Raw genomic sequence first — 27,395 nt, forward strand, 5'->3', positions numbered from 1 at the left:
TGGAGAACCCTTGTCTGGTAGTTTAAATTAGAGCTGGTGGTTGAAGAGGGCTGGAAGCAGATTGTACTTTTTTTTTTTTTTTTTTTTTGAGACAGAGTCTCACTCTGTTGCCTGGGCTAGAGTGCCATGGTGTCAGCCTAGCTCACAGCAACCTCAAACTCCTGGGCTCAAGCAATCCTCCTGCCTCAGCCTCCCGAGTAGCTGGGACTACAGGCATGCGCCACCATGCCCGGCTAATTTTTTCTATATATTTTTAGTTGTCTAGCTAATTTCTTTCTATTTGTAGTAGAGACGGGGGTCTCGCTCTTGCTCAGGCTGGTCTCGAACTCCTGACCTCGAGCAATCCGCCTGCTTCTGCCTCCCAGAGTGCTAGGATTACAGGCGTGAGCCACTGCGCCCGGCCCAGATTGTACTTTTAATCATGTGAAGCTTACTGTCTTTGCTCTTCACAGAATAGTGAGACTAAGGCCCCGTAGACATTTGTGACTTATTTGTCACTCCCAAAGTAGTGTCTGGGGCCCTCAAAAGGCAGGTCTTGTTAGCTGGGACCAAGGAAAAGCCTCATAGACCTCAGCAGCAGGTCAGCAGCTCAGCCTCCAGAGCTCATGTGAAGGATAAGCAGCGGATTTCACAGGAGCCACTGCAAACAGCCTGAGTTTGAAAGGCCTGGTGACTCCCAGCTGGGCTGGGAGTGGGGCCGGGCTGCTTTGACACAGCAGGTAGCACCCACAGAGGAAGCAGACAGAGCTCCAAGGGAGGCAGCACGCAGCAGGCTCCCCCAAATGACTGCAGCTGCAAGTGATAAAACAGCTGTCCAGTAGAAGGGGACAGGCTGTAACTGCTGCTTTGTGCTGTGTCTCTCGCTTGTTAACACGTTTAGGTGAATTGACTGCAACAGATGGGCCTTTCAGCCCTTAGCACCTTGGTTTCCAGGCCAGACCAGGGTGACTTGCACCATGGTAGCCTCCTCCCTGACAGGCAGAGCAACCTGCCCGTAGAGGAGCCTGAGCAGAGTGGAGTGGGTGGAGGAGACGGTGCCCCTCGGGCTCACTGTCTCCCATCAGTCTCAGGAAACGGCTCCACTGCAGCCGTGTTCGAAGGCCTGTGGAGGTGAAAAGAGCTCTGGACTGCTGAGTGCAAAGCCAGGGCTGGCTCTCCTCCCTGCCCTGTGATCTTGAGCCGGTCTTTTCTCTCTGGTGGCCAGTTTCCTTATCTACAAAATGAAGGGGTTCATTTAGAATTAACTTGTAAGTTCCTATGTTTGTTCTTACATATCCATGACTATGTCTGTTGAGTTACTCTTGATGAACAAAAAACAAAAGAAGAAAAGCCCCTTTAGCAATTTTATATCAAAATAATTGTGTGAAAACTATACCAAGAATCTCCAAGACCAAATGCTTCACTCCTTTCCTTGCTGAGTAATGTGTTTCTTCTTTTGGTTACTGAAGCCAAATTGAATTAAACACATTGCCCTTAATTCTGTTTCCCCCCAGACTATTTCTCCAGAAAACATGGGTTAGATTTCAGAATCTGGTGCCCCTTTGTGCTTACCTTTTGCTGTGTCTGCGTGTGTATGTATGCAAAAAATACACACTTCTTTGCCAAAAATAAGGCCAGACAGTTCTAGATAAAATTGTCTAGCTAATTTAACTCACTGTAGGTGGTTTCTGAGATATCATACCATCATAGATTTTCCATTTAGTGTTCCAGTGCCCAAGGGGAAGGACTAATTTATGAGTCTAATAAGCAAAGGCTATGTATAAACAATGCCATTTTTTCCTTCAGTGTGAAAGAAAGGTTTGTTCCCTTACTCCCTAGGAGGTGAAGCAGGATTGTGGTCTTACAAAGAGTCAGGATGATGATGATGGTGACTTTGCTATTATTTTTATTATCCCATACACTTTACAGAACTCTTTCATCTCATTATCTGATCTGCTGTTCCCCACAGCTCCAGCTCTGTGGGGTAGAGCGAGCAAAGGTTACCACCGGTAGCCGTAAAGAATCAGCCCCGAGGTTAAGTGACTTACCTAAAGCCACAGAACAGACTCAGCACTAGTCTTCTAAGTCCCAGGCCAGTGTGTACCCTTCTGTCCTGCCTCTGAGAAACTTGTTCCCAAGCACCAGCAAGCCCTTCACTCCCTCCTGGGGCAGCAGGCAAGCCTTGTCTGTCCTGCAGCTTTCGGGGCCCCACAGATAGTGCCAGGCTGCCTCCTCACGCCACTGTCCAGCAGAAGGTCTGACAGCACCTAGCTGGTTAACATGGGTTAGAACTCTGTGCAAGAAGGGTCTTCATGCCAGGGAAGGGCAGATGTGACAACTCACAGTGGCACAGAGGCTGCCATGTGTTGAGGCAGAATGGGGTAGGGGTGGGGAGCACAGGAGAATGCCCACAAGCAAGGCTCTCCTTTCCTGCCCCAGCCCCATCTGGACACACCAGGCTAAGGACTGCTCGGTCTGATGGAAGACAAGTTTTGTCAAGACCTCGCTTGTAGAGCTGCCCGCCCACCCCCACCACTTCTGTTCAAGGCTGCAAACTGACCTTGGTTTTCCCGAATGGCTTGTTGGATCTGTTTTTGATGTGTATATACAAAGAATTGACTGTGGGAAAGGGGCTTGGTCTGCCTCAAAGTGCAATTTGAGTGTTTTTCCTTCTGTTGTGTGCTTATCTATCCATCTCAGGCAAGGAAATGTTCATGACATATATTGCCTTGCCTTTTGGTGGAAGCAGTTTCTCGTATATTCTTTGTATCTTGCAATAAATGGTCTGTACCCTGGACACCCTTCCTGATAGACTAAAATATATTGTCTTTGTCAGACGAAATAGGCTTTGGGGCTTCATTTTCTAACTTTATCCCCAAATGAAAGTCTAAAATGCAAATCTTAAACTCTTAGGATTAGCTCTTTGTCTGAGGCTAGATATTTTTCTCTCTCCTAGTAATCCAGCTGCCATTGATAAACGCGCCGTTTTCTTTTCCCCATTTTTAACAGTCATTTAATATCCTATAAAAACCTAGTTTTCCATGATAATGGGAAGGGGGCCTGGGTTTTGAAAGGCACAATTAATTTGAATAGCCCACTTTTGTCATTAAATTCAGCCTCTTCCCCTTCGAAATCTTTTATTGGTACTTCTAGCACTTGGTAAATTGAGTTATTTGATAGTTTTGCCTGTTTTGCTCCAAGGTGAGCCAATATTTAGTAAATCATCGAGGGTTGGTATAGAGAAAGGTTTACATGAGGGTTTGGCCCACTTACACTGTGGGGAAGCTCTGCTGGGTCTTGAAAGCCTAGTGGCATGGACAGCAGCAGAAGCTCAGACAGCTATGCACTGCCCAGGCCAGAAAGCTCTAGAGGTCTGCCCGTGCCTGGCCACGTCTGAGATCCAGCCGCAGGCTAAGCAGAGAACCCCACAGTCCACCTCCCCCTGACTCCCTGGCCAGCTTCTCTGAATGCAGTTGTTACGGAAAGAGGTGGCACAGGCATAGCACTAATTTTACTATTAGCCATAACAGAATACAGTATCACATATGTTGTTGAACTTCACCTAAAGAGATTAGTGCAAGCTGGAATATCGAAAAAAGTAATGAATTTAAAATTAGTCTCCCAGGTTGAAGAGCAACTAGAGCTCCCATGCCTTGTGGATGGGAGTCTAAATGTGTATAACCATTTTGGAAATCTGTTTGGTAGTGTTCACTAAAGCTAAACAGATTCTGTCCCTGTTACCCAGCAATCCACTGCTGGATGTGTACCCACCAGAAATGAATGCTTATGTTCACTTAAAGATACCTGCAAGAATACTCACAGCAGCACCATTTATTATAGCCCAAACTGGAAAAAATGCAAACATCCTAGCATAGTCACATAGTGGAATACTGCATAACAGTGAAAAAGAATTAACTACTGCCATACACAACTGGAATCACTCACAGCCCAATGTTGAGCACAAGAAGCCAGACACAAAAGAATATATATTAATACTATATGATTACATTTATGTATATAAAATCCAAGAAAATGTATGTCAGGATAATGGTTACCTCCAGGGGGGATAGGGAGGGGGCATGGATATTGACTGGGAAAGGGGCATGAGGAAGTTTTCTGGGGTACTGGAAATGTTATGTATGTTGATCTGAGGGCTGGTTACGTGAGTGGATATGTAAGTACAAATGCAGTGAGCTGTATACTTAAGATTAATGTGCTGTATGTAAGGTAGACCCACTCACTGGGAGTTGGAGGTAGAGGGCTTAAGGTCAGTCCAGTATAGGATATTGGCACGTCCTTGCCTCTGTCCTGTCTCGTGGAACAGTCGAACTACAAACTACACTGCAGATTGCCAGACACTGCTGTTAGTTTCTCAGAAGGAGATATTTTCTACATAAACAAGTCAGGGAAAATAATCTTTGCCCATTTCTGGGTAGCAGGACTAGAGTAGAGCAAGAATTAATATGCAGAGGAGTGGTCAGGAGGCCCGCCTGCCTGTACATGTTCCCTGCTTAACATGGGTCCTACCTCTTCTAGGCTGATTGGTCAGCTTTCTTGACTGTCAGGCTATGGAAATGATTAATGATCTTTTTCAAAGCCCGGAAAAAGCAGCAAGGGTCCCTGGCAGGGCCACACCCTGGGCTCTGGGCCCTCACCCCTGGCCAGTAGGCAGGAAGGCAGCCTTGTGAGTCTGTCTGGAGTCCCTCCCCTGATTGCTTCTGGTCTTCGCTAGAACATGCCCACTCTCTGCAATCTCCCGTCTTTGTCTCCAGAGCCAGAGGAGGCCATCTCTTCTCCTTCTGCCCTCACCCCTACCCGCAGCTACATCTCTGTTTTCTGAGTGGTAGGAAAGAAAGCAAAGTGCCAGGGAGCAGCTTTTGTTTGGCCGCATCTGCACTGGAAGCTCCTGGTCGCAGCCTTGGCTGCTAGTGCCAGGCCCAGCAGAATTCCCACCAACAAGGGCTGAAGCCCCAGGAGCCCTGCCAGGCTCACTGGGCCTGTGGCCCTCATAAAAGCCTTTTACATCCGTCCCTGGGGCTGCCTTGGGCTCCCTGGCTGAAATCTGATAAGGGCCCTCTTTGTTACAACTGTCAGTCTCCTTTATTGAGGAGGGAACTGGAGACCAGTGGCACTTCTTGGGGTGCAGATAAGGCCCTGGATTCCTGTCAGAGAGCATGATTAATTACCCTCAATCCCAGCTCCTGCTTTGATAGCAGTGACTGACAGTCCACAGGCTTCCCCATCAGGTGCTCACCCGCCTCTGGGAGGCATGATGGGGGCAGAGATTCAGTCTCCTGCAGGACCAACACCAGTGACCCACAAAGAACTCTCTTCGGTGGGTGTTTGCCTCCTTCCTGGCACTCTGCAGGTTGCTTTTACATTTCTTGTGAACAGAGGCCTGTCTCTCTCAGGTGAAGAGCCTCCTTGGAGGAAGATAAAACACAGCCCAGAGACCCCCTGCTCCCTTCCCTGGAAGGCTGTGGAAGGAGCCATTGCTTGAGGCAGGCGAGAATTCCACTGGAGCGCCAGTGCCATTGCTTGTGGATATGACCTTCATGGACCTGGTCTTAAGCCACATAGGGGGCCTTCACAGACAAGATCCCAAACCATCTGTTTGTTTCAAGGTCATTTGGCAACATTATTCCATAATTAAGACAAGCTCCTAAAATCAAGCTAAACATATGCTGTCCTAAGCATATGCCCTAAGCAGTTCTCAGTCTGATAAGTCACATTCTGTGTGACTATAAAGAAGCTAGTTTTTAATGAAATTTTTACAACTGTAACAGTGTTGTCCTTCAAAGAAACCATCCCAAATGGGTAGACAGTCAGTCCAATAACTACTCAAAGTGAATTTGTAATTCCTCTCTGGGGAGTTGCCTTCAGAGGCAGTTTGAGCCACACTAGAAAACCTGTCATGATTTGTGTCCATACCTTCAGTCAAAAATAGTGTAAACAGCCTGGTCCTTTCATCCTTTTCACCTGGCTTGCCTCCAAATGAATGATGACCATTTCTGAAAGGAAAACATATTCTCTATGTGTGAAGATTTGTCACCATTGAAGAAATCCAAAAGAATATAGTGCAAACTCTGAAAGCTATTCACAGATGGAGTTCCAAAGCCATCTGGCTGTCCAAGGTGACCTTCTGAAGGACAGCACTTCTTCAGCTGGGTAAGCCCTGCTGTGCTGGTTCAGCACTCTGCCACATGTGTTCTGTGTCTGTCACACATCTAGCCGCCTTCTGCTCTTTAGCACCTGTCTTCCCTTCCCTTTGACCCCATTCTATGGAGTCAAAGTTTCTTTGCCATCTCAAAATCCCCAACTCTCCATCCATTCTTCTCCTTTTGCTAGTTTTCTTATTGTGGGACCTGGAAGGAAGCAAAGAGCTTAACCACTCTGGGCCTCAGTTCCCTATCTGTTTAATAAGGGTCATGACCCTAATGGCCCATGCTAGGACCTGGGAAGAGAAGGTGACTTCCGTTCGGGGGACTATCAGCATTAGACACTTACAGCTAGTCTCCGCAGGCACACCACAGGCAGGAAGCAAATATACTTCAAGATACCCAGTTGAGCTGGGCGTAGTGGTGCATGCCTGTAGTCCCAGCTACACAGAAGTCTGAGGTAGGAGGATCACTTGAGCCCAGAAGTTCAAGTCCAGCCTGGGCAACACAGCAAGATCCTATCTCTAATAAAAATCCATTTAACTTTAAAAAAAAAAAAAAGATTCCCAGTTGAGTTACCACAGAGCTGTTTGCTTTGACTCTGAGAAGGATTTTTTTTAATGTGCATAGTAGGTTAATTTATTAACACTGTAATATTCAAGGCATGGTGAAGGAAAGACAATCTCTGCCCTCATAGAGCTAACAGTCCTCCTGGGATACCAAGTGAACATATATGAAATAATCAGAGAATAATAATTTGCTGAACTTATAGGGGTGTAATAGAAATTCTGAGAGGGAAAGAGCCACGTGAGCTGGAGTAGTTAGAAAATTCTTCCTGGAGGGAATAGACATGGAAGGACACTGGAGGATTTGAGTGGAGGCGGGTGATGTGAGGCTTGTGGAGGGCAAGTAAGGTAGAGGCAGAAATGAGCTCTGTTGGAGGGTGACAGTGAGAAGGCCCAATTAACTGGAGTAAGAGTGAGTTGTTGGGGTCTGCTGGAAATCCTTCACACGTGATCATTTAAGGGAGTGTTGGAGACATAGGTCACGAATGGACATGTAGGGTGGGATAGGTAAGCAATAGGAAGAGTTTTTGTAGGTTTTTAAACAGGGAAGCAAGCAAGATGGTGAAAATAGTATTTTAGTAAGATTGGCTGCACTGTGTAAGTTGGACGTATGGATAAGAAGCAGCTGGGCTGCTGCAGGCGTCTAATTGTGAGCCCACGAGGACCTCGTCCAGGGCGGCAACTGCGGCCTGGAAAGGAAGATGCCTTTGAAAGGTACCTCAAAGGATGAATCTGTGGATCCTCCGAACAATCTAAAAGTGGGCTTTAAAGAGAGAAGAGACACCAGTGCTGAAGTTCCTGGGTAACCTCAGTAAATGATGGTGTTGCTAGAACAAACTGGAGGTGATAGGAAAGGGGAGCTAGTTTAGTGGGCTGAGGGGAGCCTAGTGTGAACATTCTGACTTGGAAGGGAACAGGTCACACATGGGAAGATGCCCTGGAAGCTTCTGGAAATGTGAGCTTAGGGGCATTGCAAGGGGACCTTGGGAGTGGTCCTCCCAGACTGTCCAGGTGATGCCATGGAAGGTGTAGACTCACCAAGGTTGTGATGTGCCTGGGCACACAGGCCTCCAAAAGAAGGTGGACATTAGTCTGTCCTGTCTGGGGCCAGTTCTGCCACATCAGGCTTTTTTGTCTTTATGGTAGGGGGAAGATACGATGTCTAGAACAGCACATGGAGAAGTTAACAGACACGTGGGCTGTGTGTTTTAGCAGTATGCCAGTGATCCTCTGATATTTTTATCTATGAATTTGTGGCTCTAATTCCATGACACCTTTGTCTTTGATCCTCCAAAGACCCTCTAGTCAAGACAAAGGTCTTGGAGATCAGTAGCTCCCTTCCCACACCTAGAAAAAAGACCTGGTTATGCCTGTAATCCCAGCGCTTTGAGAGGCCAAGGCAGGAAGATCACTTGAGGCCAGGAGTTTGAGATCAGCATAGACAACATAGCAAGACCCCATTTCTATAAAATTTTTAAAAAATTAGCCAGGTGTGGTGTTGCGCACCTGTAGTCCTAGCTGTTAATACTTGAGAGGCTGGGGCAGGAGGATCCCTTGAGCCCAGGAGTTTGAGGCTTCAGTGTCTCACGCCCGTAATCCCAACACTTTGGGAGGCCAAGGCGGGGGAAGATTGCTTGAGGGCAGGAGTTCAAGACCAGCCTAGGCAACATAGCCGAGCCCCTGACTCTACAAAAAATTTAAAAATTAGCTGGGTGTGGTGGCATGTGCCTGTAGTCCTAGCTACGTGAGAAGCTGAGGTGGGAGGATTATTTGAGCCCGGGAGTTTGAGGCTGTAGTGAGCTGTGATGACGATACTATACTCCAGCCTTGGTGACAGAGTGGGGGGGAAAAAAGATTTGGTGAGGCTACCATTCCTTTAGGGGAAGGAAGCAGGAGGAGCAGAAACAAGCAGCACTTCTCTGCTCAAGCTGGTCTAACATCCACCAGGCCGCTCAGTGAGACCTCAGTGGGAGGAGGCAAGACAGAGGAGCAGCAGCCTGTATACAGTAAAAGGAGTTGCCATCAAAAGGCAACAAGTCTCATACCCTGCCCCGGACGGTGACCCTTCCCTGTGGAATTCTCCCCTCTGACCTCCAGATCATTAATCCTGAGGCTGCCAAATGACAGTCATCCATCATGCCTCCTGACAAGCATCCCAGCCGGCTGTGAAAGGACCCTGCCCCGCCCTCCCTGCCTCCCCTGGTGCTCATTAGTAGCCCTTCCTGCTCGGTGCCAGGTTTCCTAATCAAGTCCCTGGCTCCTCTCACTTCCCCTCGGGGCCAGTGGGCGGAAGCTGCTCTGACCCTCCCTCTTTCAGAGGCCAGGGAGGGGGTGGAGTGATTAGTGGGGAGAGAATTGTTGAGTGGCTTTTCATTCCCTTGGAGACCAGGGTGTCCAGCGGCTCCTTTGCCATGGCGGGGCCCACGGGAGAGAAAGAAACTATCTCTCCATCGTGCAGCAGGAGAGGAGAGAGCAGGTGGTATGTAAATGAGCACACTGTTACAGACTGCGTGGAGAGCTACCAGAGAGAAGCCCAGGGAGCTGTCCAGGTGCATGACGAGGCAAGGCCTCCCCTCCTAGGAAGTCAGGGAGGGCTTCCTAGAGGAGGTGGCCACTGCATGGAGTCTGAAGGCTCCAGAGGAGTGTAAGCTGCCAGATCATTGGGAAATAGTCCAGAATTGTCCTGCTAGAAAAAAATAAACAAAACCTACCTTTGAAATCATCTAGTCCTCTCATTTATAGATGGGAAAACAGGACCAGAAAGGCTAAGTGTTTTGCCAAAGGCCACACACAGCCTGTTGGATTTGTTCTTCTGCTCATCCCAAAGGGAACTGACAGCTGGTCTGATAGCATTCAGGTTTGGGGCCCTGAGTCAAATTACTTTTCCAAATAGTTTCATGAGCATTATTTCCACTCCGCTAAAGACGAGCGTACGCAGATGTCTTCTTTGTCAGCTTGGTGATGACACAACCCTCTATTTCTCTTGTTGGACGACCACAGGGACCCCCATCAACCGAATCCCCATCATGGCCAAGCAGATCCTGGACCTGTACATGCTGTATAAGCTGGTGACCGAGAAGGGGGGCCTGGTGGAGATCATCAACAGGAAGATCTGGAGGGAGATCACCAAAGGCCTGAACCTGCCCACGTCCATCACCAGCGCCGCCTTCACCCTCAGGACCCAGTGAGTGGCCAGCGCTGCGGGCAGGAAGTGAGGCTGGAGAGAGGGGATGTTTTAGCCTAGAGGACAGGAAGGAAGGAAATGCCATTGTACAGTCAGCCAGAGAAGTGGAATTTCTTAAACAATGGGGAGCTTTCTGAGATGAGTCTGTCACTAGACCAAGTAATGCGGAGAGCTGCCATTATCAGGCGCCTCCCATGTGCTGCTGTGTTAGCGTCTGTCTCATTTAAACCTCGCAGTCAACCCTGTAAGGTAGGTGTTGCCCCGTTTTCCAGATTACAGAAAGTCTTCAAGGTTAAATAACTCAGCCAAGGCCATACAACCAGTAAGTAGCACAGCCGAGATTCAGACCTGGGCTCCTGTCTCTGAAATCAGTGCTCTTCCCAGGACATCGTCTCCAGACAGCACCTCCACCCCAGGTGGGCCCTCTCACCTGACATTCAGCTTGCCCAGCAACAGAGGACCCAGAGGAAGGCAGGCAGGCAGCGCCCGTTGGATTGGCAACCTATTTTTATTACCATTTGAGTTAATTACAAAGGTGATGGAAGCAGTGAAACCAAAGTAGCACTAGAGAATGAGGGCCAGAGGAACATTCTGGAAGTTGCTCTGTGAAGAATATGGAATAAACAGCTGACATATCAGGTAGCATGTTGTGGCCTTGTTGAAAAGTATTAATAGAATGGTTTTTATTCCAGCAGAAGTTGGGGACAGGGCCATAACCAGAATAGCAAGGTTCTTGGGTAAAGAACTGCTTCTTGGGACATAGGACACAAAGGACAGCACATCTAGGTACCATGCACAATGGGAAGAATTGCTTCTCTCTGACCAGCCTAACTCGGAATGGTTAGGGAATCAAGGAGCCAGAACGGCATTGCAAAACATGGGCTTAATTTCTCCCAGGCACTAAAAAAGCACCAAAACAAATGTGACAATGTCAACTAAGATGTTACCTATTTTCCTTAATGAACAATGCTTCAAATTTGAGCACTGTTTAGGATTTAGCAGCAGCTAGAGGAGCCTGGGCCAGAGTGTCCATCGATCCCAGACTTCTCTGCCAAGTGCATCAGAGGTGCCCTAGAGGCCTGCCCAACAGAGACAGCTTCCAGAGACTCGGCCAGCTAAACCAGGAGGTGTCTGGTGCTATGTTTTGTTGGATTTTTCTTGCTTCCATCTTTTCCTCCAGGTACATGAAGTATCTATATGCCTATGAGTGTGAGAAGAAAGCCCTGAGCTCCCCAGCTGAGCTCCAGGCAGCCATTGATGGCAACCGGAGGGAGGGCCGACGGCCCAGCTACAGCTCCTCCCTCTTCGGCTACTCACCCGCTGCTGCCACTGCCGCTGCCGCTGCCGGGGCCCCTGCCCTTCTCTCCCCACCCAAAATCCGCTTCCCCATCCTCGGGCTTGGTTCCAGCAGTGGCACCAATACCAGCAGCCCTCGGATACCTCCAGCAGCCACTCTCAGGAAAGGTCAGCAGGGCCCTTGGGGAAGCAAGGGAGGAAGGGAGCTCAGGGTCTCTGTGTCCAGGGTTAGGGTTTTTGAGTGAGAGGGTCGATTGTGGATTGGTCCAGTTTCAGTTCCTTTGCAGGTGATGGAGTCCCTGTGACAACAGTGCCCGTGCCAAATCGCCTGGCTGTGCCTGTGACGCTGGCAGGCCAGCAGGCCAGTGCTCGGACCGCCACACTGGAGCAGCTGCGGGAGCGGCTGGAGTCAGGGGAGCCCCCTGAGAAGAAGGCATCGAGGCTGTCTGAGGAGGAGCAGCGCCTGGTGCAGCAGGCCTTCCAGCGCAACTTCTTCAGCATGGCGCGGCAGCTCCCCATGAAAATCAGGATCAACGGCAGGGGTGAGCCCAGCGCAGGGCGGGCTCTTCCCTTCCTGATGAATGCCAAACCCCAGCTCCACTGAAGGCCCATTCACGCACGCCTCCTGGGACCAGTGGGGGCTGGGGGCTGTGTGGGGTATTACTCCCAACCTGGAAAGGGCCCCTCCAGGTTCTGCCTTCCAGGCCCCCAGAAGGGTCCAGAGGCCAGAAGAGAGCCATGTGGGCTTGCTGTGGCCGCTGAGATCTCAGTTCACCAAGCTGAGGTGGTTTGCCCAGGGACCACAGATTGCCTCAGGCAGTGCCCTGTTCTCTAGCAAGAAGGAAAAGCAGTTGCTCAAGGAGGAGCCAGAACCCTCCAGAGACAGCTGCTGTGCTTCTGTCTCCCGCCAGCCTTTTGATCTGTCTAAATTAAAGGGCTCAGCCTTCACCGCAGCACCTCGCCGGATGTAGGCAAGAGCAGAGCACCGTGGGCAGGTCTGGGAGGAAGACACCCCAGCATTCAGGGGCCAGAGTTGCCTCGGGCGGGACGGTGGGGCTGCCAGTGACCCTCAAACATCAGAGGGAAGGAGGAAAGGAGGAAATGCGAGTTTGGCAGCATAACTGACATGTTCTCCCTTCTCCTCTGCATTTTTCTAGTGCCCCACCTTCTCTTCCCCAAGCTGTGCTCTCCGTTTCCCTCGTTCCTCTTTCTCCCCTGTCCCCTCACACGGCATGTGCCCTCTTTGCCATTCCTGCCCTTGACTCTGCCTCAGAGCAAACCTGCGGAGGGGTCAGGTGTGAGGGAGCTGGCGCCTGTTCCCAGGCAGCCCCACCCTGTCCCGCTCACCGCTAGGTGAGAAGCGGAAGGGAGCTGGGAGGTCGCCCACAGAGCGAGGGGCTGATAGAAAGGGCAGCTCGCCTGGAAGAGTGAATTCCAGGCACTCTCTGTGGTGAGCGGGCAGAGGCCCTGTGTGCCAGCACCTGCAGCCTTCCGCAAACGCCGGCTGCCCCTGTGGGCATGGCGGCCAGGTTCTGGGGACACAGACCTCTCTCCTCAAGGGACTCACAGTCAAGGGGAAGGGGGCCTGGTGTGCAGTGGGTGCTCGGTTAGGGTTTGCCTAGCTGCCTTGTGTTGGTGCACAGCTGTGGAGCCGGGGTCGGCCTCCTTGCCGGCTGGGGTCCTTTTTCTCTGAGAGTAGAGGCGTGGGGGAAGTGAACTGGTTTGGTGGAGGGAGCCAGCAGCAAGAGGTTGGCGAGCCTGGGTTCTTCTGCCGCACCGTGTGCTCAGGAGGTTACACAGACGCTTTCTAACGGTGTGAGGCGCTGGGCTGGAGTGGCCGGGCAGCGTCAGAGAGAGCAGCAGGAATGCTGTGGAAAGCCTGACCAGGCCCGCTTTCTCCTTGTGCCCAGCAGAAGACAGAGCAGAGACCTCAGCGGCAGCCCTGAACCTGACCACGAGCAGCATTGGGAGCATTAACATGTCCGTGGACATCGACGGCACCACCTACGCGGGTGAGGCCCTGGGGTTTGGGGGGAGGCCCACGCAGTGGCAGCCAGCCACAGGGGCAGCCCCCTGGCTGGCCCTGCCTGTTGCCCTCGTGTCTGAACACCTCCCAGGGTGTCTGCCTCGTCTCGGGGTTGCGATGGTAAAGCAGCCCTTGTGGACTAGCAGAGGCTGTGGATTGTTACCAGCACAACCGGCCTCCTCTTTGACAGGAGCCCCTCGCCAGTCCTCGCAGACCAGTGGTGGTCCAGTAGCTGAAGGGGTCAGGCAGTGTCCACCATGCCCGGGTCCTCTAAGGCACAGGTCTCCTCTCTTTGACCGTGGTTCACTGTTCTCTTCTTTTTGTAATACACACTCATACTATGTCATCTGCCATTTCCTTGCTTTAAAACCGACCGAGGACTGATGTGCAGGCAGGGGGATCTGCGTGCAGCAGGATCAGCCTACATTTCTAGGATGTTTTCCCTCCAGCCTTTCACAGCTGCCTCTCCCTTAGACCTAATTTGGCAACAGTTTCTTGCTGGTTGATTGGTTTAGCACCTTTTCCAAGTCTTTCCAAGGCATTCGTAGAAGTATCAGTCGTGTTCCACTCCCATTTCATTGGTTTAGGGAGGAGCTTGAGAACAAACCCAGCTGACTCTCATAAGCACAGCTTGGTGAGTGGGGCCTCAAGAGCTAGCCCAGGGCACCCCAACTATTTTGCCAAGTGGAGAATGTGGGCCAGCCTCTCCAGGGGAGAGGGCTGGGAGCCCTGCAGCTTCTTCCTCCACCATAGTGGGGGCATTTTTTAGGCCTGCTCCCATTCTAGGGCTACATCGCCTCAGAACACCATCCTGCAGGCCCCATGGGGGACCCCTCACACTCTGCATCTCTGTTGGGCAGCCTGCCACAGGCGTGGGCGGGGACGGGCAGGGAAGGGGTGGAATGCCAGGTTGGCTCGCCAGGGGCCACATTCAGAGGTCTCTGCCTGACACGAGGGGCCCCTAGAGGAGGTAGGGTCTGGCACCCTGTGCTATCTGCAGGAGTGCAGTTGCCCAGGCCAGGAGCGTGGAGGGAGGGCATTCCTGAGAGCCCCTCACCATCCTTACTTTCCCCGAGCTAACCTCTCCTGCACAGCTGCTCTCCTGCCCATCCTTGCTGCCACTCTTCGAGCAAATCCTTCTTCCCCTCCATTGTTACCCGTATTCCTCCCACTCCATGGAGAGAGTGTTCTCAAATGCAGATCTGATGTCCTTCTGCTGCTCAGAACTTTCTGGGCCTCCCCCACCTCTCCAGGTAACACCTGCACTTCCTAAGAGGCACACGAGGCCCTGACGCAGCCCTTGCCCCAATACCCTTCTTAATTTGGCCACTTTTCCTTCTAACAGCCCAGACATGCTCTCCCCCTGGAGCCTTTCCTTGCCAGCCTTCCCCTGGCCCCCAGAACCCACCTTGTAATCCCACAACACCCTGGGTGCACCTGTCTCACAGTAGTTAGGACATTTCAGCAAAATCACTCTGTCGACCTGTCTGTCCCCCTCACCAGCTCATAAGCACCTGAAGGCAGGACGGCGTCGAGGACGTCTGTCAGCCCCAGTGCAGTGTCTGCAGCAGAGCTAGGCCAGCAGCGAATACCTGCTGAAGTGAGCTGACCGCGCCTTCTCTCCCCTCTGCCCACCTGCCTCTCCTCCCCCACCCAGGTGTGCTGTTTGCCCAGAAGCCTGTGGTCCACCTCATCGCGGGGTCTGCTCCCCAGAGCCTGGGCAGCGCCAGCAGCAGCAGCAGCTCCCACTGCTCGCCGAGTCCTACCTCGTCCCGGGGCACCCCCAGCGCAGAGCCCTCCACCAGCTGGTCCCTCTGACGGCTGGACCCCGCTTCCCACTCCCCACTCTCCTGCTGAGGGTGAAGGAAGTTGCTGCACAGAATTTACCTCATCTCACGGAGCCCGTGTGAACACCACTTGGCCAGACACTGCACGTTTGGACGTGTCCGTCTGTCCAGGCTCCATTCAGGTCCTGCTGTACTCTGGGGGCAGAGAGAGGCCGGAGGGGCAGGACAAGGCAGCGTTGTCCAATCAGGGATTGTCCTGGAGAACTGGGCGGGGGTCTTTGGGCGTCCAGCTTTCTCCAGGGTTCCCCGGCCACCTCCCACCCCGGGGCACAGTGTATCGACAATCTGTAAGCCGACACAGGGCTGGAGGCCCTCCATTTCCCTTCCCCTTTAATTTATTTCCCTGCCTTCTGCCATGACCCCAGGGTCACTAGTCTCTTCCCCTGCTCAGTCCCCCAGTTTTTAAGTCCCACGTGGGGCTGTCAGGAACCACGAGCACGCCTTCCCGGTCCTTCTCTGCTGAGCGTGGGATACAGCTCTCCTAGCCCGCCTTGCCTGCTGTTTGGTTCCCCAAATGGTTCCCCTGCATTTGGGTCCCTCAAATGCAGGTCTAGAATCAGTCCTCAGGGCCCCGTATCCCCCTTCAGTGGTCCCAGGAAGGAGCAGGTGAGGGTCACCTTCAGGTCCCAGGGCCTGCTGGGCATCTGCTGAGGGGGGAGGCAGAGCCTCTGGGCTGTCCAGGCCCTGGCACCGGTTTCACGCGGGCCTTTTTCTGACCCCCCCAAACCTCATGTTCCCCACTTGCCCTGGTTGGCCAGCTCTCCCAAGAGCAGCCCACTTGTTCCTTGCCCCCCCTTCTCTCACGGGGCCATCTCAGCCCCACCATCCCCAAACGTGCCGATGTCAGGTTCATTGAAATACCTCAGATTTGTAATTGTCGATGTTTGATTCTTCAGGAAGTATTTGCATCTCTGAAATCTTTTTTATATGTGTTTTGCTGACTATTGTTTTTTATTTTAAAATTTTTATTGTTATTGTTGTAGCACCAAAGAAATGAAAACAGATGACCCCCAAAGCCAAGCAAGTGATTTGGTCCCCCCCCCACTGGCCCTTCCCTAGAACCCCAGCGCGGAGGCAGGGGAGGCAGGCGGGGGCGACGACTCAGGGATCTCAGTGACGGGGAGGTGGAATGGAGAGACCGCTCTCACGCCGGTCGGGGCCTGAAACCGCACCAGTTCTGAAGAGAGTCCTGGACCTGTTTCCTGCCACACACCCCCCCCCACCCCCAGGTGACCAGGTTGGGGGCAGGACATCTCCCCTTAGCCCAGCATTCCCAGCACAGGACACGTGGAGGCTGTGGGCCTTGCCTGCCCTGCTGGCCGAGGCTTGAGCTGCCCTGGGGAATGTGGAGGTGCTGAGAAAACTCTGTCTCTCGCCTGGGGCCCTGGGGTGGGGCAGGTGCTCCTGTGTTGTGAAGAAAAGGTGATTCTTGCTCAAGGCCCACTTCATCCGAGTAAGCCCTGAAGAGTTCAGTGGCACGCCACCACTGTCGTCGGGCTGTGGTGGTGGGAGACGCTGCGTGTGACGTGAGCGGTGTGTGGCGACACAGCTAGCATTCAGTCCTGTCTAGGAAAGGAAAGGGAAATCAAAAGCTTGAGCACAAAACAGATACCTCAGCCTGGTAAGCTGCAGCTCTGCTGGACTGTGTCTCCCCTCCCCTGCCCTCCATGCTCACACGCATCCGGCCCGTCCCCCGGGGCCGACCTTCCTGGGGCCTCAGAAGCCTTGCCCACCAGGCAAGTGGAAGGCGTGGTGGAGAAAGGCATCCGGGATCTGGTGCCGGTAAGGAGCCCAGTTGGCTGGCGCTGGGCTTACTCAAAGGTGTCTCAGACATTTGGCCAGTGTGTCTTTCTCAGGGTTTGGTCACGAAGGATGGACTCTTCCCACCCAGAGGATGCAGGGACAGCACACTATGTCTTTCTGGTCATTGGATCCTCTCCCTTTCCCCAGGCAGCTTGCCTGACCTCACCTTCTGAGCAAACCCTCACTGCCCTCTAGGACAACAGCAGGGTCTCGGCCAAAAAGCCCAAGATTGGGGGTGCCAGCAGGTGCCCCCAGGAGTGGGGCCCTGGCCCAAGCAGAGCTTTCCCTGCAAGTGCAGTCCTGAAGGCCATGTGGTAGGCAGTCAGCCAGGGCAGCTCTGTCCCCTCCCCCTTCCCATCTTATATGTATTCTAACCAGGAAAAATGTGATAGCACATGGGTAGCCTAGGCAGCAAATAAATACCTCAGATGTCCTCTTGCAGCAAGTGTCTGTATATGTTGTGGTTATTTTCTATCTTACATGTTCTCGAATGTTTATATTTCAATAAACCTCTACCTCTTCACACAAGCAGGTCTCTCTTGGTTGCTTTGAGTGACCCTTCCATTGGACAGGAACAGGGGAGGGGCTAGATCCTTCAGAGTACAAAGGGACTGAGTGAACTCTGATACCCTGATTTTTCCTGAACCTTCCCCCCTTCACTGCTTACCCATCCTTTCTCCAAAGCGCTTACTCGCAGGTTATCTTCTGTATTAGTAAAGTACTCTGGCATTGTGTGATCACCAAAACTGACTCCAGTGGTGTCACATCAGTGTCCTGACAGGCACAGGGCCAGGGAATTGTCTCCTTGATGTAACAAGCCCTTGTTGAGCTCCTATTGGGTCAGACACTAAGGGAGGAGACACATAGTTGTCTGAACAGAGACCAGTTCTTTAGAATACAGCATGACTGGGACTCCAGACAGTACACTACCACTGTGGGCAGATAGAAGCCAGAGCAGCTCTAGAACATCTGGAAGGCTTTTCAGAGGCAGTGACATTAAAGCTGGATCAGAGACTGCCAACTAGAAATGTGAGAAGAAATAAATACAGAGAAATAAAATACATACATTTGGATACAGATGAAATTCCTAGCAGAGAAATAAAATACATACATTTGGATACACATGGAAACACAGTGGCAGAGGACCTGGCATTGGAGGAGTGTGGCCAGTGCCTAGGGTCAGTGGGGTAGAGTGGAGGGGAATTGGGACAAAGCGCATCTGGGGCCAGGATGGGTCCTGGGCTAATGGATTTGGGTGCCATCCTCTAAGCATAGAGGGTGTTTTTAAGCATAGAGGGTGTTTTTATTTTTTATTTCAGCTTATTATGGAGGTACAAAAATTTAGGTTATGTATATTGCCCATGCCCCACTTTTTTTTTTTGAGCCAGAGTTTCACTCTTGCCCAGGCTAGACTTCTGTGGCATCAGCCTAGCTCACAGCAACCTCAAACTCCCGGGCTCAAGCAATCCTTCTGCCTCAGCCTCCCGAGTAGCTGGGACTACAGGCAGGCACCACCATGCCCGGCTAATTTTTTTCTATATATGTTTTTAGTTGTCCAGCTAATTTCTTTCTATTTTTAGTAGAGATGGGGTCTCGCTCTTGCTCAGGCTGGTCTCGAACTCCTGACCTCGAGTGATCCTCCCGCCTCGGCCTCCCAGAGTGCTAGGATTACAGGTATGAGCCACTGCGCCCGGCCAAGGGTGTGTTTTAACAAGGGCATGGGTTTAGAGAGCGGCTTTTCTAGAAGGGTGATGTGAAGCTGGGCATGGACAACCTGGGTCACTGCCAGTGAAGCTTGGGCCTAGACCCAAAGTGCTCACCCCTTCTCTGCTGTGATGCGCACTCCCATGGGCACAGCCTGAAGAAATGTGCAGAGGCAAAGCCTTGGGTGGGTTGGTAACTGCCTTCTCCATCATGATACTACCCATCTGTGCACCGTTTGAGGCAATCTAGTAGGATTCCCTTTCTCTAGCCTTTTGAAGTCTTAGGAAAAGAGGGTGACATTGGGACAACCTTGAGCTCTCTTCCTGATTTTTAAAATCTTTTGAAAAAAATGACTGATACTTCAGTACTTTCATTACTGGTAACCACTGGCAAATACTGACAACTTCCTGTGCCACATGGAGATGAAATGGGCCTGTCTAGAAGGGAGCTGAGAGATGAAGAGCAGAACCAGGGTCCAGAGACACTGGAGGTGGAGACTGCACACAGTGACTGGCGGGGGAACGGGGCTACTCGGAGGAGTGGCAGCTGAGAGATGGAGAAGCCAGGGAGGGCAAGGCCCCGGCCACTGCAATTCCATGCCGTCTCAAACTAACAGAGAAGAATATATAGGAGAATATCTTGACCTTCAGAAAAGGAAGAATTTTTCAAGCTAGACCCGCCCCCCCCCCAAAAGAGTTCATTGAATGATACCATACAGTAAAAAAGACAAGGAGAAGATACTTGCAACACATAACTAACAAAGTAGTAGTCAGAATTTTTTCAAAATGCTTATTCTTTTTTGTTTTTGAGACAGGGTCGCACTCTGTCACCCGGGATAGAGTGCAGTGGTGTCATCATACCTCACTGCAGTCTCAAACTCCTGGGCTCAAGTGATCCTCCTGTCTCAGCCTCCTGAGTAGCTGGGACTACAGGTGCACACCTCCACACCTGGCTAATTATGTTATTTTTTGTAGAGAGAGGGTCTCGCTGTGTCGCCCAGGCTGGTCTTGAACTCCTAGCCTCAAGTGATCCTCTTGCCTCAGCCTCCCAAAGTGCTGGGATTACAGGTGTGAGCCACTGTGCCCAGCCCTGCTTATTGGGTTTGTTTTGTTTTGTTTGTTTTGAGACAGTCTTGCTCTGTCACCCTGGCTAGAGTGCAGTAGTGTCATCATAGCAACCTCAAACTCCTGCCTCAGCCTCCCGAATAGCTGGGACACACACCTAGCTAATTTTTCTGTTTTTAGTAGAGATGGGGTCTCCCACTTGCTCAGGCTGGTCTTAAACTTCTGACCTCAAGCGATCTTCCCACTTCAGCCTCCCAGAGTGCTGGGATTAATAGGTGTGTGAGTCACTGTGCTTATTAATTCTTAAGACAAATGCAAAAAGAATTGAGGGGGGCAATGTCTCTTCTTTTTGCAGAAGAAACACAAATGGCTTGATCTCATTAGCAATCAAGGAAATGCACAAGAAACCATTTCACACCATCAGATTGGCAAGAATGAGGAGCAATGGGAAGTCTCACCACTTCTGGGGTGGTGTAAATCAGTCTAACCAATCTGGAAACCACTTTGGCCTTACCTAGTGCGGAGTTTCAGTCTGAAATGTTGATTCTTAGAGCATTCATGGCTGAAGAATGACCAGACATGCCAAAGTAAGGAAAGAATGAAAATGGAGTTTATTGAGGAGAGAAAGATAGGATTATAGAATAAGAGCAAGATACAAGTTTACATACGCCACAGATGACAACCAGACCCATTGTTGCAGCCAAGGGAGAGCAGAAGGAAGGACAAAAAAGGGCCTGGTTATGGTCTGTGTCTTGTTTCATGGTGCCGGATTGGGAGCTCCCTCATGGCTAAGACGTCCCCATGGAACCACTTTGATTGGACAGTTGGGAGTTACATGACGTCTTACTATGCGCGTGGGTTCTAGGTTACTTTCCCGTCTCTGTCATACCTAAATGCTGCTTGGCCCATGGGCTAGAGTCGTCTGCATTCTTTTGCAGTTGGCTCAATAAGTTCTGACTGGCAGATTCGTAGGGTATTCCCTCCTACCCCACGTATGGCAGTCCCTCGGGAAAGGTGGGGCAGGACCAAGATGGGGCTTGGGGCCCACCCTTATCCTTCTTCCCAGGTGGGGCAATTGCAGCAAGGCAAAGCGCCCACTTCCGCCCCTAGGAGACCCGGAATCCCTTGCTAACTACCTAACACTAGTACAGCTGATCACGCGCTTGCCCTAGGGCCCTGTAATTTCACTCCTGGGCTTGTGTCCAGGAGGTGGACTGGAAGGTTCAGCAGCACTGATGGTGATAACTTGGCTGTGAAACTGCCAGTTATCGAACCTGGTGTGGGCCAGGTGCCGTTCTCAGTTCTTTACAGGAATTAACTCATTGAATCCTCTACACACTTGTGAGATGGGACCGTTATGCCCAGTTACAGATAAAGGTGCAGAGCTTGTGCCACCAGCCTGAGGCCCCAGCGCTAGTGCGCAGAGGAGCGGGTCTGCCCCCACCGCGAGTGCTGAGCGCTCCACACGCATTGTCGCATTTCGTCCTCCCCGCGCCACCCCGGGGGCGGTTACTTCGTTCATTTTACAAATGAAGAAACCAAAGAAGGGAAATATGCTCAAGGTCACCTATCCAGTGAATGGCAGGCTGGCATTGGACTCCAAAGTGGCTGCCCTTCACCTCTCTCCCATGTGCCGCCCTCAGGGAGGGGAAGGGGCCCGCCAGCTTGGTGACCAGGAGGAGGAAGATGGAAGAGTGGTTGTCCCTAGGTCTCTGCTCTGTCCCGCTACTCCCAACCTGGGTCTCCGGCGCCCCTTGGCAACTCTGGCGAAAACTGTCCCGGCTACACAGCAGGCCGCCTCCCATTGGCCAGAGTTCGGCCACGTGCCCTGCCCAGAGCCAATGGGAGCGAGGGGGCGGGACACCTAGGACCGCCCTTGGACCGGGTGCCCGGCGGCGCTGGGCGCGGGAGGCCCCGAGCGGGCTGCGCCGCGGCGGGCAGGGCTGGGGCGCCGGAGCGCCCGTGAAGCGGAGCGGAGGTCACTACGGACAAGGAGAGGGGAGGTGGTGGCCGAAGGGCTTATGAAACAAGGTTTGGAATCAGCGCTGGAGAGAAGGGGAGAAGGAACCAAGCAGGAACAGCGGGAACAGGAAGGGACTAGGGATAGGAAGCCGGGCTTGGGGACAGGGGGTACAAACGCCTGCGGGTGCAGGGACAGACGGGAAGCCGAGGGGCTGGTGGGGTGCGCGCCTTTGACAAGCCAGTGGCACTCCCCTCACTGGGGTGCGGTGTGCTGGGACTAGGGCGGGGACTGAGGAGCAGCAGTCGGGGATTGATGCCCCGGCCTCAAGGGAGGCCTTCCCGCGGGCCAGGCGCTTCCCCGCGAGCAGCGCTGGCCGCGTGCGCCTGGCAAGCGCTCTCTGTGAGCAGTCAGCCACTCAGGCCAATGGCAGCAGAGAGGAGAGGGGTTTATTCTTGCACCCCAGGATGTGTGGAGGAGCCCGAGGGCCGCTGGACTCGGTGCTGGCCTCAGGAAGGCCCTGGAACTGGGAAGCTCAGCCCACAAAGATGTTCCTGACCACCCCAAAACTCCGCTGATGTCTTCTCATGACATGCATGAGGGCCCCCTGGGCTGAGCCAGCATCTCTCCATCCCAATTCCACCTTCTGGGAATTGTCGATTCCATGTGCTCTCACTGAAATCTAGCTTTTTCCACATGGTAAAAAACTTCAGGCAGTTGACAATTCCCAAGATTTAGGTGTCCAGTCTTCGGCCCTGGAGTGGTGACACTTCTGCTCCGGCCCAGGGATCCCAGGAAGGGGCCCATTGGCCCAGTTTGGCTCAGTACTCAGCCCTGGGTCAGTCAGCTGAGGCTGGTGGGGGCGGTTATGGAAGAAGTCAGCGTGAATGGTTCCGGGTAAATGACCCAGAGGTGTTCTGTCCTCCATGGGACCACAGAGCCCTCCTCTGAGAAACGGCTTTCCTGAAGGAGGAGATGGAGGGGGTTCAGTGAGAGGGTTGAGGAAGGTTCTGGGGGCACACGGCCCAGCTGGCAGCTCTGCAGGGGGAGGAAGCACTCAGCAGGCTGGGGAGGGGAGTTCAGAGAAAGAATGGGCAGATGACCCCGAGGAGGCCAACCCTGAGCCCTGAGCCAGCCTTGCCTGTGTGGCCGTTGAGTATGGTCATGCTGTCAAGCTCAGAATAGGCAGTGTGAAATGAGAAACCACCTTTCTGGGACAGGTTAGGGGACCAGGGGGCTTAGCTGCTGTTTTGCTGTGTGACCTACAGTAAATTCTCTAGACAGTGTCACTGAAATGGGGACTGTAGTGTGGTCTGAGGCACAAATGAGTGAGAGGTCACTTAGAAACTTATGAAGCCCAGTGCCCAAGGCCATCACCAGTAAAACAGAGGGTCCCTGGTGGGCACTGTGCTGGCACTGGGGCAGTAAGTGGGCCCTACAGCTCCCCAGCACCCTCACTGGCCACTCCCTGCCCAGCTCTACTCCTAGCCACAGGGTCCCCTGGGAAGGTGCCACGTGGCCTCATCCATGGAGAGGAAGGAACCTTATTGGCACCCCTGGGCCAACATGGGCATTTCAGGCCCCATAGCAGGCAGAGGACGAGAAGTTTCTGCCAAAGAGGCCTCTGACTACAGCTGCTTAGGACAGGCCCTACGCCTCAGGCCTGGCAGAAACCCTGACCTGGGGGGCTGAAGGCACAGGGGCCTCCCCTCTCCCCAGGAAGTCCTTGCCCAATCTTGGTTCCCTGAGGCCTCCCCACCCAGCCCCTCTATGCCAGGGGCCACCCAGCTCGCTGGGGGATGGGCAAGGGCCTGACCCCAACCTCTCGTGCTGCGGAGTGAGGCTGTGAGTCTGTCCGCTGACAGCTCTGAGCCACAGTCTCCGTACTGCCTGGCCACTGCCCCTGGCTTCCAACTTTTCTCAGATGCTCCTCTCCTCTGGGCTCCAGAGCTGTGGCTGGGATCTGGGGGCAGATGAGACAGAGGCTGACACCATGGTGGGCAGAGAGGCAGGGCAGGTACCCAGCCATGGGGCAGCTCCCGCTCTGTCCAAGGAGGGGGGGTGCTAACTCAGGAATCCATTTAGAACCAGCAAAAGCCCAAGCTGGAAGGACTTTTTGAGCCTCTGTCTCCTCCAACTTGCAGATGGGAAGACCAAGGCACAGACAGGAAGTGGGCGTGGGTCCCACTGGGAGGCAGGGATCACTCTTCCCCCCTCTCTACAGGGTCCCCATGTGCTGCCTTCAGGGACTGAGAGGTGGCTGCAGGCTCCTGTCCTCCTGGCCCTGGAGCCCTTGCTGCTGGGAGCTGCAGAAGCTCCTACTCCCTGAGGACACAGCTCTCAGCCTGAGGGTCAGAACTTTTCCAGTCACCCAGGCCCTACTGGCAGCTCTGGCCCTGTGTGTGAGGGTCCCCAAAGAACAGCTAAGGCAAAGGACAGGAGCACCCACCCCATCCAGCTCCTTGGTGCATAGCTCAAAGATGAGGAGCTGGGTCAGAGTGAAACGGTATCAAGCACCAGTGAGCAGCTGTGCAGTTGGCAGGATGTGCTGTCTTTTCTACCATTGGTGGCTCCACAGTATAACAAACTGTTTCCTGAGTTTCATCAGAAGTGCAAATAAAGCCTTGTTGATTGCACATTGGATCAGCAGACTTTGCGACTAAAGCTCACATGCACCGGTCCTAGGCACACGTGCATGGCTTTTTGCCTTTGGTACTGATTAGCCTAAGTGGACCCCAGACACAAGGGAAGCTGAAGAGGACGGGAAAAACAGGCACCATACCAGGTATGTCATGTCACATGCCACCCTCACATCAACCCATGTGGTGGCACCATCAGTGTCCCAATTTTACAGATGCGGCCACTGAGGCCTAGCAAGGCAAGACATGCTGGCACTCACCGAGCTGACCAGTGCACAGAGAAGCACCGCATTCTCTGCTCTGACGGCCACTCTCCTTCCATCCATCACTCCAGCCCCAGGAACCCGGACATCCCGATTCTCTGTGCCCCCGGAGCCTGCCTAGCCATGTCCCCTCCTGCCCCTGCCGCCGGGGTCTCCGGCCGACCAGGAGATACATCAGGCACCGGCCTGGCAGTGCCCTCGGCCTGCTGGCCCACCCTATCCTAGCCCCCGAGGGGATGAGAGGGTGCCCTCCACGGCATGTCCCTAGATCCTCAGGGAAGAGGAAAAGCCGTGGGGCCTAGGAAGCATCTCTGCAAGGGACGGTAGCGTTCCCCCCACCAGAGCCCCTCAGACGTGGACACCCCTCGCCCCATGGTCCTTGCTTTTCCACAGCTCTGCTTGGGAGTCCTAAGCTTCTCGACATGGCTCTGCCAGCTTGGGGGCGAAGGGGAGAGGCAGAGAGCATGTTCCAGGGCCTGAGTCCTCCCTGGGGGCAGCAAGGGCTTGGGAGGGACTTGACTGACCAAGCATGGGGAAGGGAGGGTGGATGGCCACTGTGGGTCCCAGGGACTGGGCGTGGGGAAGGCTGTGGGGACAGCCTGGCAGAGGCACAGCACTGGGGGGTGCTACCGAGCACCCGGTTCTGGGCAGCCTGCAGGGCCTGCTGCTGAGCCTCTAGTTCCGAGTCTCGAGCTTCCAGCATGTCCCAGACCCTGCCCAGTTCAGCCCCACCTGTGCCAGCGCCGAGCCTGCCTCCCACAGGGAAGAGAGGTGGGCAGGTTGGCTCTTGCCTTGATCTAGTGCTTCTCCAAGGACGTCGCCCCCCTTGCATTCAGACTTCCACCCTACAGGGAGCTTCCTAGGACTGTGCCTTGAACCAAAGAAGGGGGTATGATGGGGGGTGTCAGGAGCAGTGCTGAGGGGACAGCACTGGGGGAGGCAGCAAGATGGCTCATCTTGCCCCCCCGCCCCAAGCTGTATAGGTAGCTAAAATCCAGAACACTTGCCCTGAACCCACCATCCTTCACTTACCTCTTTCTTTTCCCCCAAGTCCAAAAATATGGATGCGTGAGAGTCTCTCTGTGCTCCCTGCATGTCTGGTACTGCCCAGCCCGAGAGCCCGAGGGCAGGCCCAGGTCTTCCAGTCGCACTCCATCTCCAGACCCTGCACTCTGCCTGCCCGCACAGGGCCCCTGTGTGCAGGGCTGGGCCCGCAGAGCCTGCGCCCCTGACACACGCGTTTCGCATCGATTCCTGAGTCCACCCTACCAAGGAGTGACTGCCTACTCCCCTCCCGGGACCACGCTGAGATTGTGGGAGGCCAGAGCAGCCAGGGGGATGAGTCTAGGCTGAGCCCTTGTCCCTCAGTGGAGACACCCCACCCTGACTCTTGGTTCCAACAAGCTGGGCACCCTACCTGTCCCCCTGCCTCCAGGCGCAGGCCCCACCTTCTCTTCTCCACATGGCTTCAGTCTCAGCTCCTCCACTTCCTGGAAACAAAGGTCCGTCTTAGAGGGCCCAGTCCACGTGGCAAAGGGAGACCAGAGCACCGTTCTCTGCCTGAGAGGTCCCACCTGCAGCCCCTGCATCCAGCTTGGTCTTGAGAGGGCAATCAGGGCTGCCCCAGGTCAACTCTCCCCCTACGAGGGGCTGTGGCAGCTCCACCCCAGCCTGCCCCTGAGCTCTGCCCACTCTGCAGACTCGGCTCCTCTGCAGGCCTCGTTTCTTGCAGCTCCTGGGGACTGGGAGGCATGGTTGCTGCTGGGGTGCTCCCCCGTCCCATTCTGAGTGTCATTTGTCCAACCAAGGCCACTGGGCCACTCAGCTGGGACATAGGCCCAGTTCTATAGAGCTGGAGAGACTGTGACACACAGTCACTGTGGTGACCCAGTGGGTAAAGTGGACAGGGTCATAGGATCACTGAGTGTCAGGGCTCCTCACAATCCCCCCAGCACCACTGCCAGTGTACGGTGGCAACCTGAGCCCCAGAGATAGCGAGGGGCTTGCCAAGGCCACAGGCCAGTCTGTGGCATGGCTGGGCCAGACTCTCCACCTGCGTGTCCTGATGGAGACCTGGGAGGACCCCCGATGGGCCCTGGGGGGATCCCACAGCAGCCCCACCCATAGCTGTGGGGCCCAATGTGGAGCGGGGTGGGGCTTGGCACAGGCCCACTCAGGTAAATGCCAGTGTGGTCCCCAGGGAGAAGCTGAGCTGGGCCCAGACCCCCACAGGGGCCTGGATGGGCTGGGCTGGGGTGGAGCCCACCTTCCACTTGTAGAGTCCAGGAGCTGGCCTCGGTCTCCGCCCTGTGGGGACAGGGTAGTGGTGAGGGCTCAGGAGCACCTGGGTTGCTCTTGGGGCGGCTGCCCTCCCTTCTAGCTGGCAGGATTGTCCAGGTTCTCATGTCCCTGTCCTCGGGTGTGGGCAAGCTCAGGCCACCTGACCCTCGATTTGGCACTGCAGGTTGTGGTGCCAGTGGCAGCCAAAGTCCTGCTCCTGCCCACGGGCATCCAGCTCAGCATGGAGTACAAGGGCCTTGTCCATTCCTGGCCCCACAGCCCTGGGCCCATGCCCCAGGGTACTATAGGGCCAAGGACCCATTATATAGACAGAGAAGTTGAGGCCCCATGAGGAGAAGGGGCTGTAACTGCGGCAGAGCCCAGGCCTTCCACTTTTTTGCACTAGGCCCCTGATTTTGGATTCGGGGAGGACTCTAGGGTTCTCAGGAGTGACTCTTTGGGGGCCCTGAGCCCAGATGGGTCCCACCTCACCCCACCCCAGGCAGACCCCAGCTCCTCCCCACCTTCCACCTCTGGCTCCAGCAGCCCGAGGTGTTCTCCTCCTCAGAGTCCCACCCCTGCTGCTAGCTGGGGAGGTGCACATTGCACCCCATCTGAGGGGGCCT

At 53.7% G+C, this 27,395-nt stretch overlaps 1 protein-coding gene across 1 annotated transcript in view; it reads left to right on the forward strand.

The window, feature by feature from the left end:
* Nucleotides 1–15,872, forward strand: part of ARID3B (AT-rich interaction domain 3B) — a 44,438-nt gene extending 28,566 nt beyond the window's left edge. Inside the window, exons 4-8 of the mRNA XM_045532016.1 lie at nucleotides 9,704–9,887; nucleotides 11,068–11,351; nucleotides 11,471–11,725; nucleotides 13,097–13,195; nucleotides 14,867–15,872. Of these exons, the coding sequence (XP_045387972.1) occupies nucleotides 9,704–9,887; nucleotides 11,068–11,351; nucleotides 11,471–11,725; nucleotides 13,097–13,195; nucleotides 14,867–15,027 (983 nt within the window). The 3' untranslated portion in view covers nucleotides 15,028–15,872. The remainder of the gene's footprint in view (nucleotides 1–9,703; nucleotides 9,888–11,067; nucleotides 11,352–11,470; nucleotides 11,726–13,096; nucleotides 13,196–14,866) is intronic.
* Nucleotides 15,873–27,395: the final 11,523 nt, after the last annotated feature.

Source organism: Lemur catta, chromosome 1 (assembly GCF_020740605.2).
Source record: "Lemur catta isolate mLemCat1 chromosome 1, mLemCat1.pri, whole genome shotgun sequence".
NCBI lineage: Eukaryota > Metazoa > Chordata > Mammalia > Primates > Lemuridae > Lemur > Lemur catta.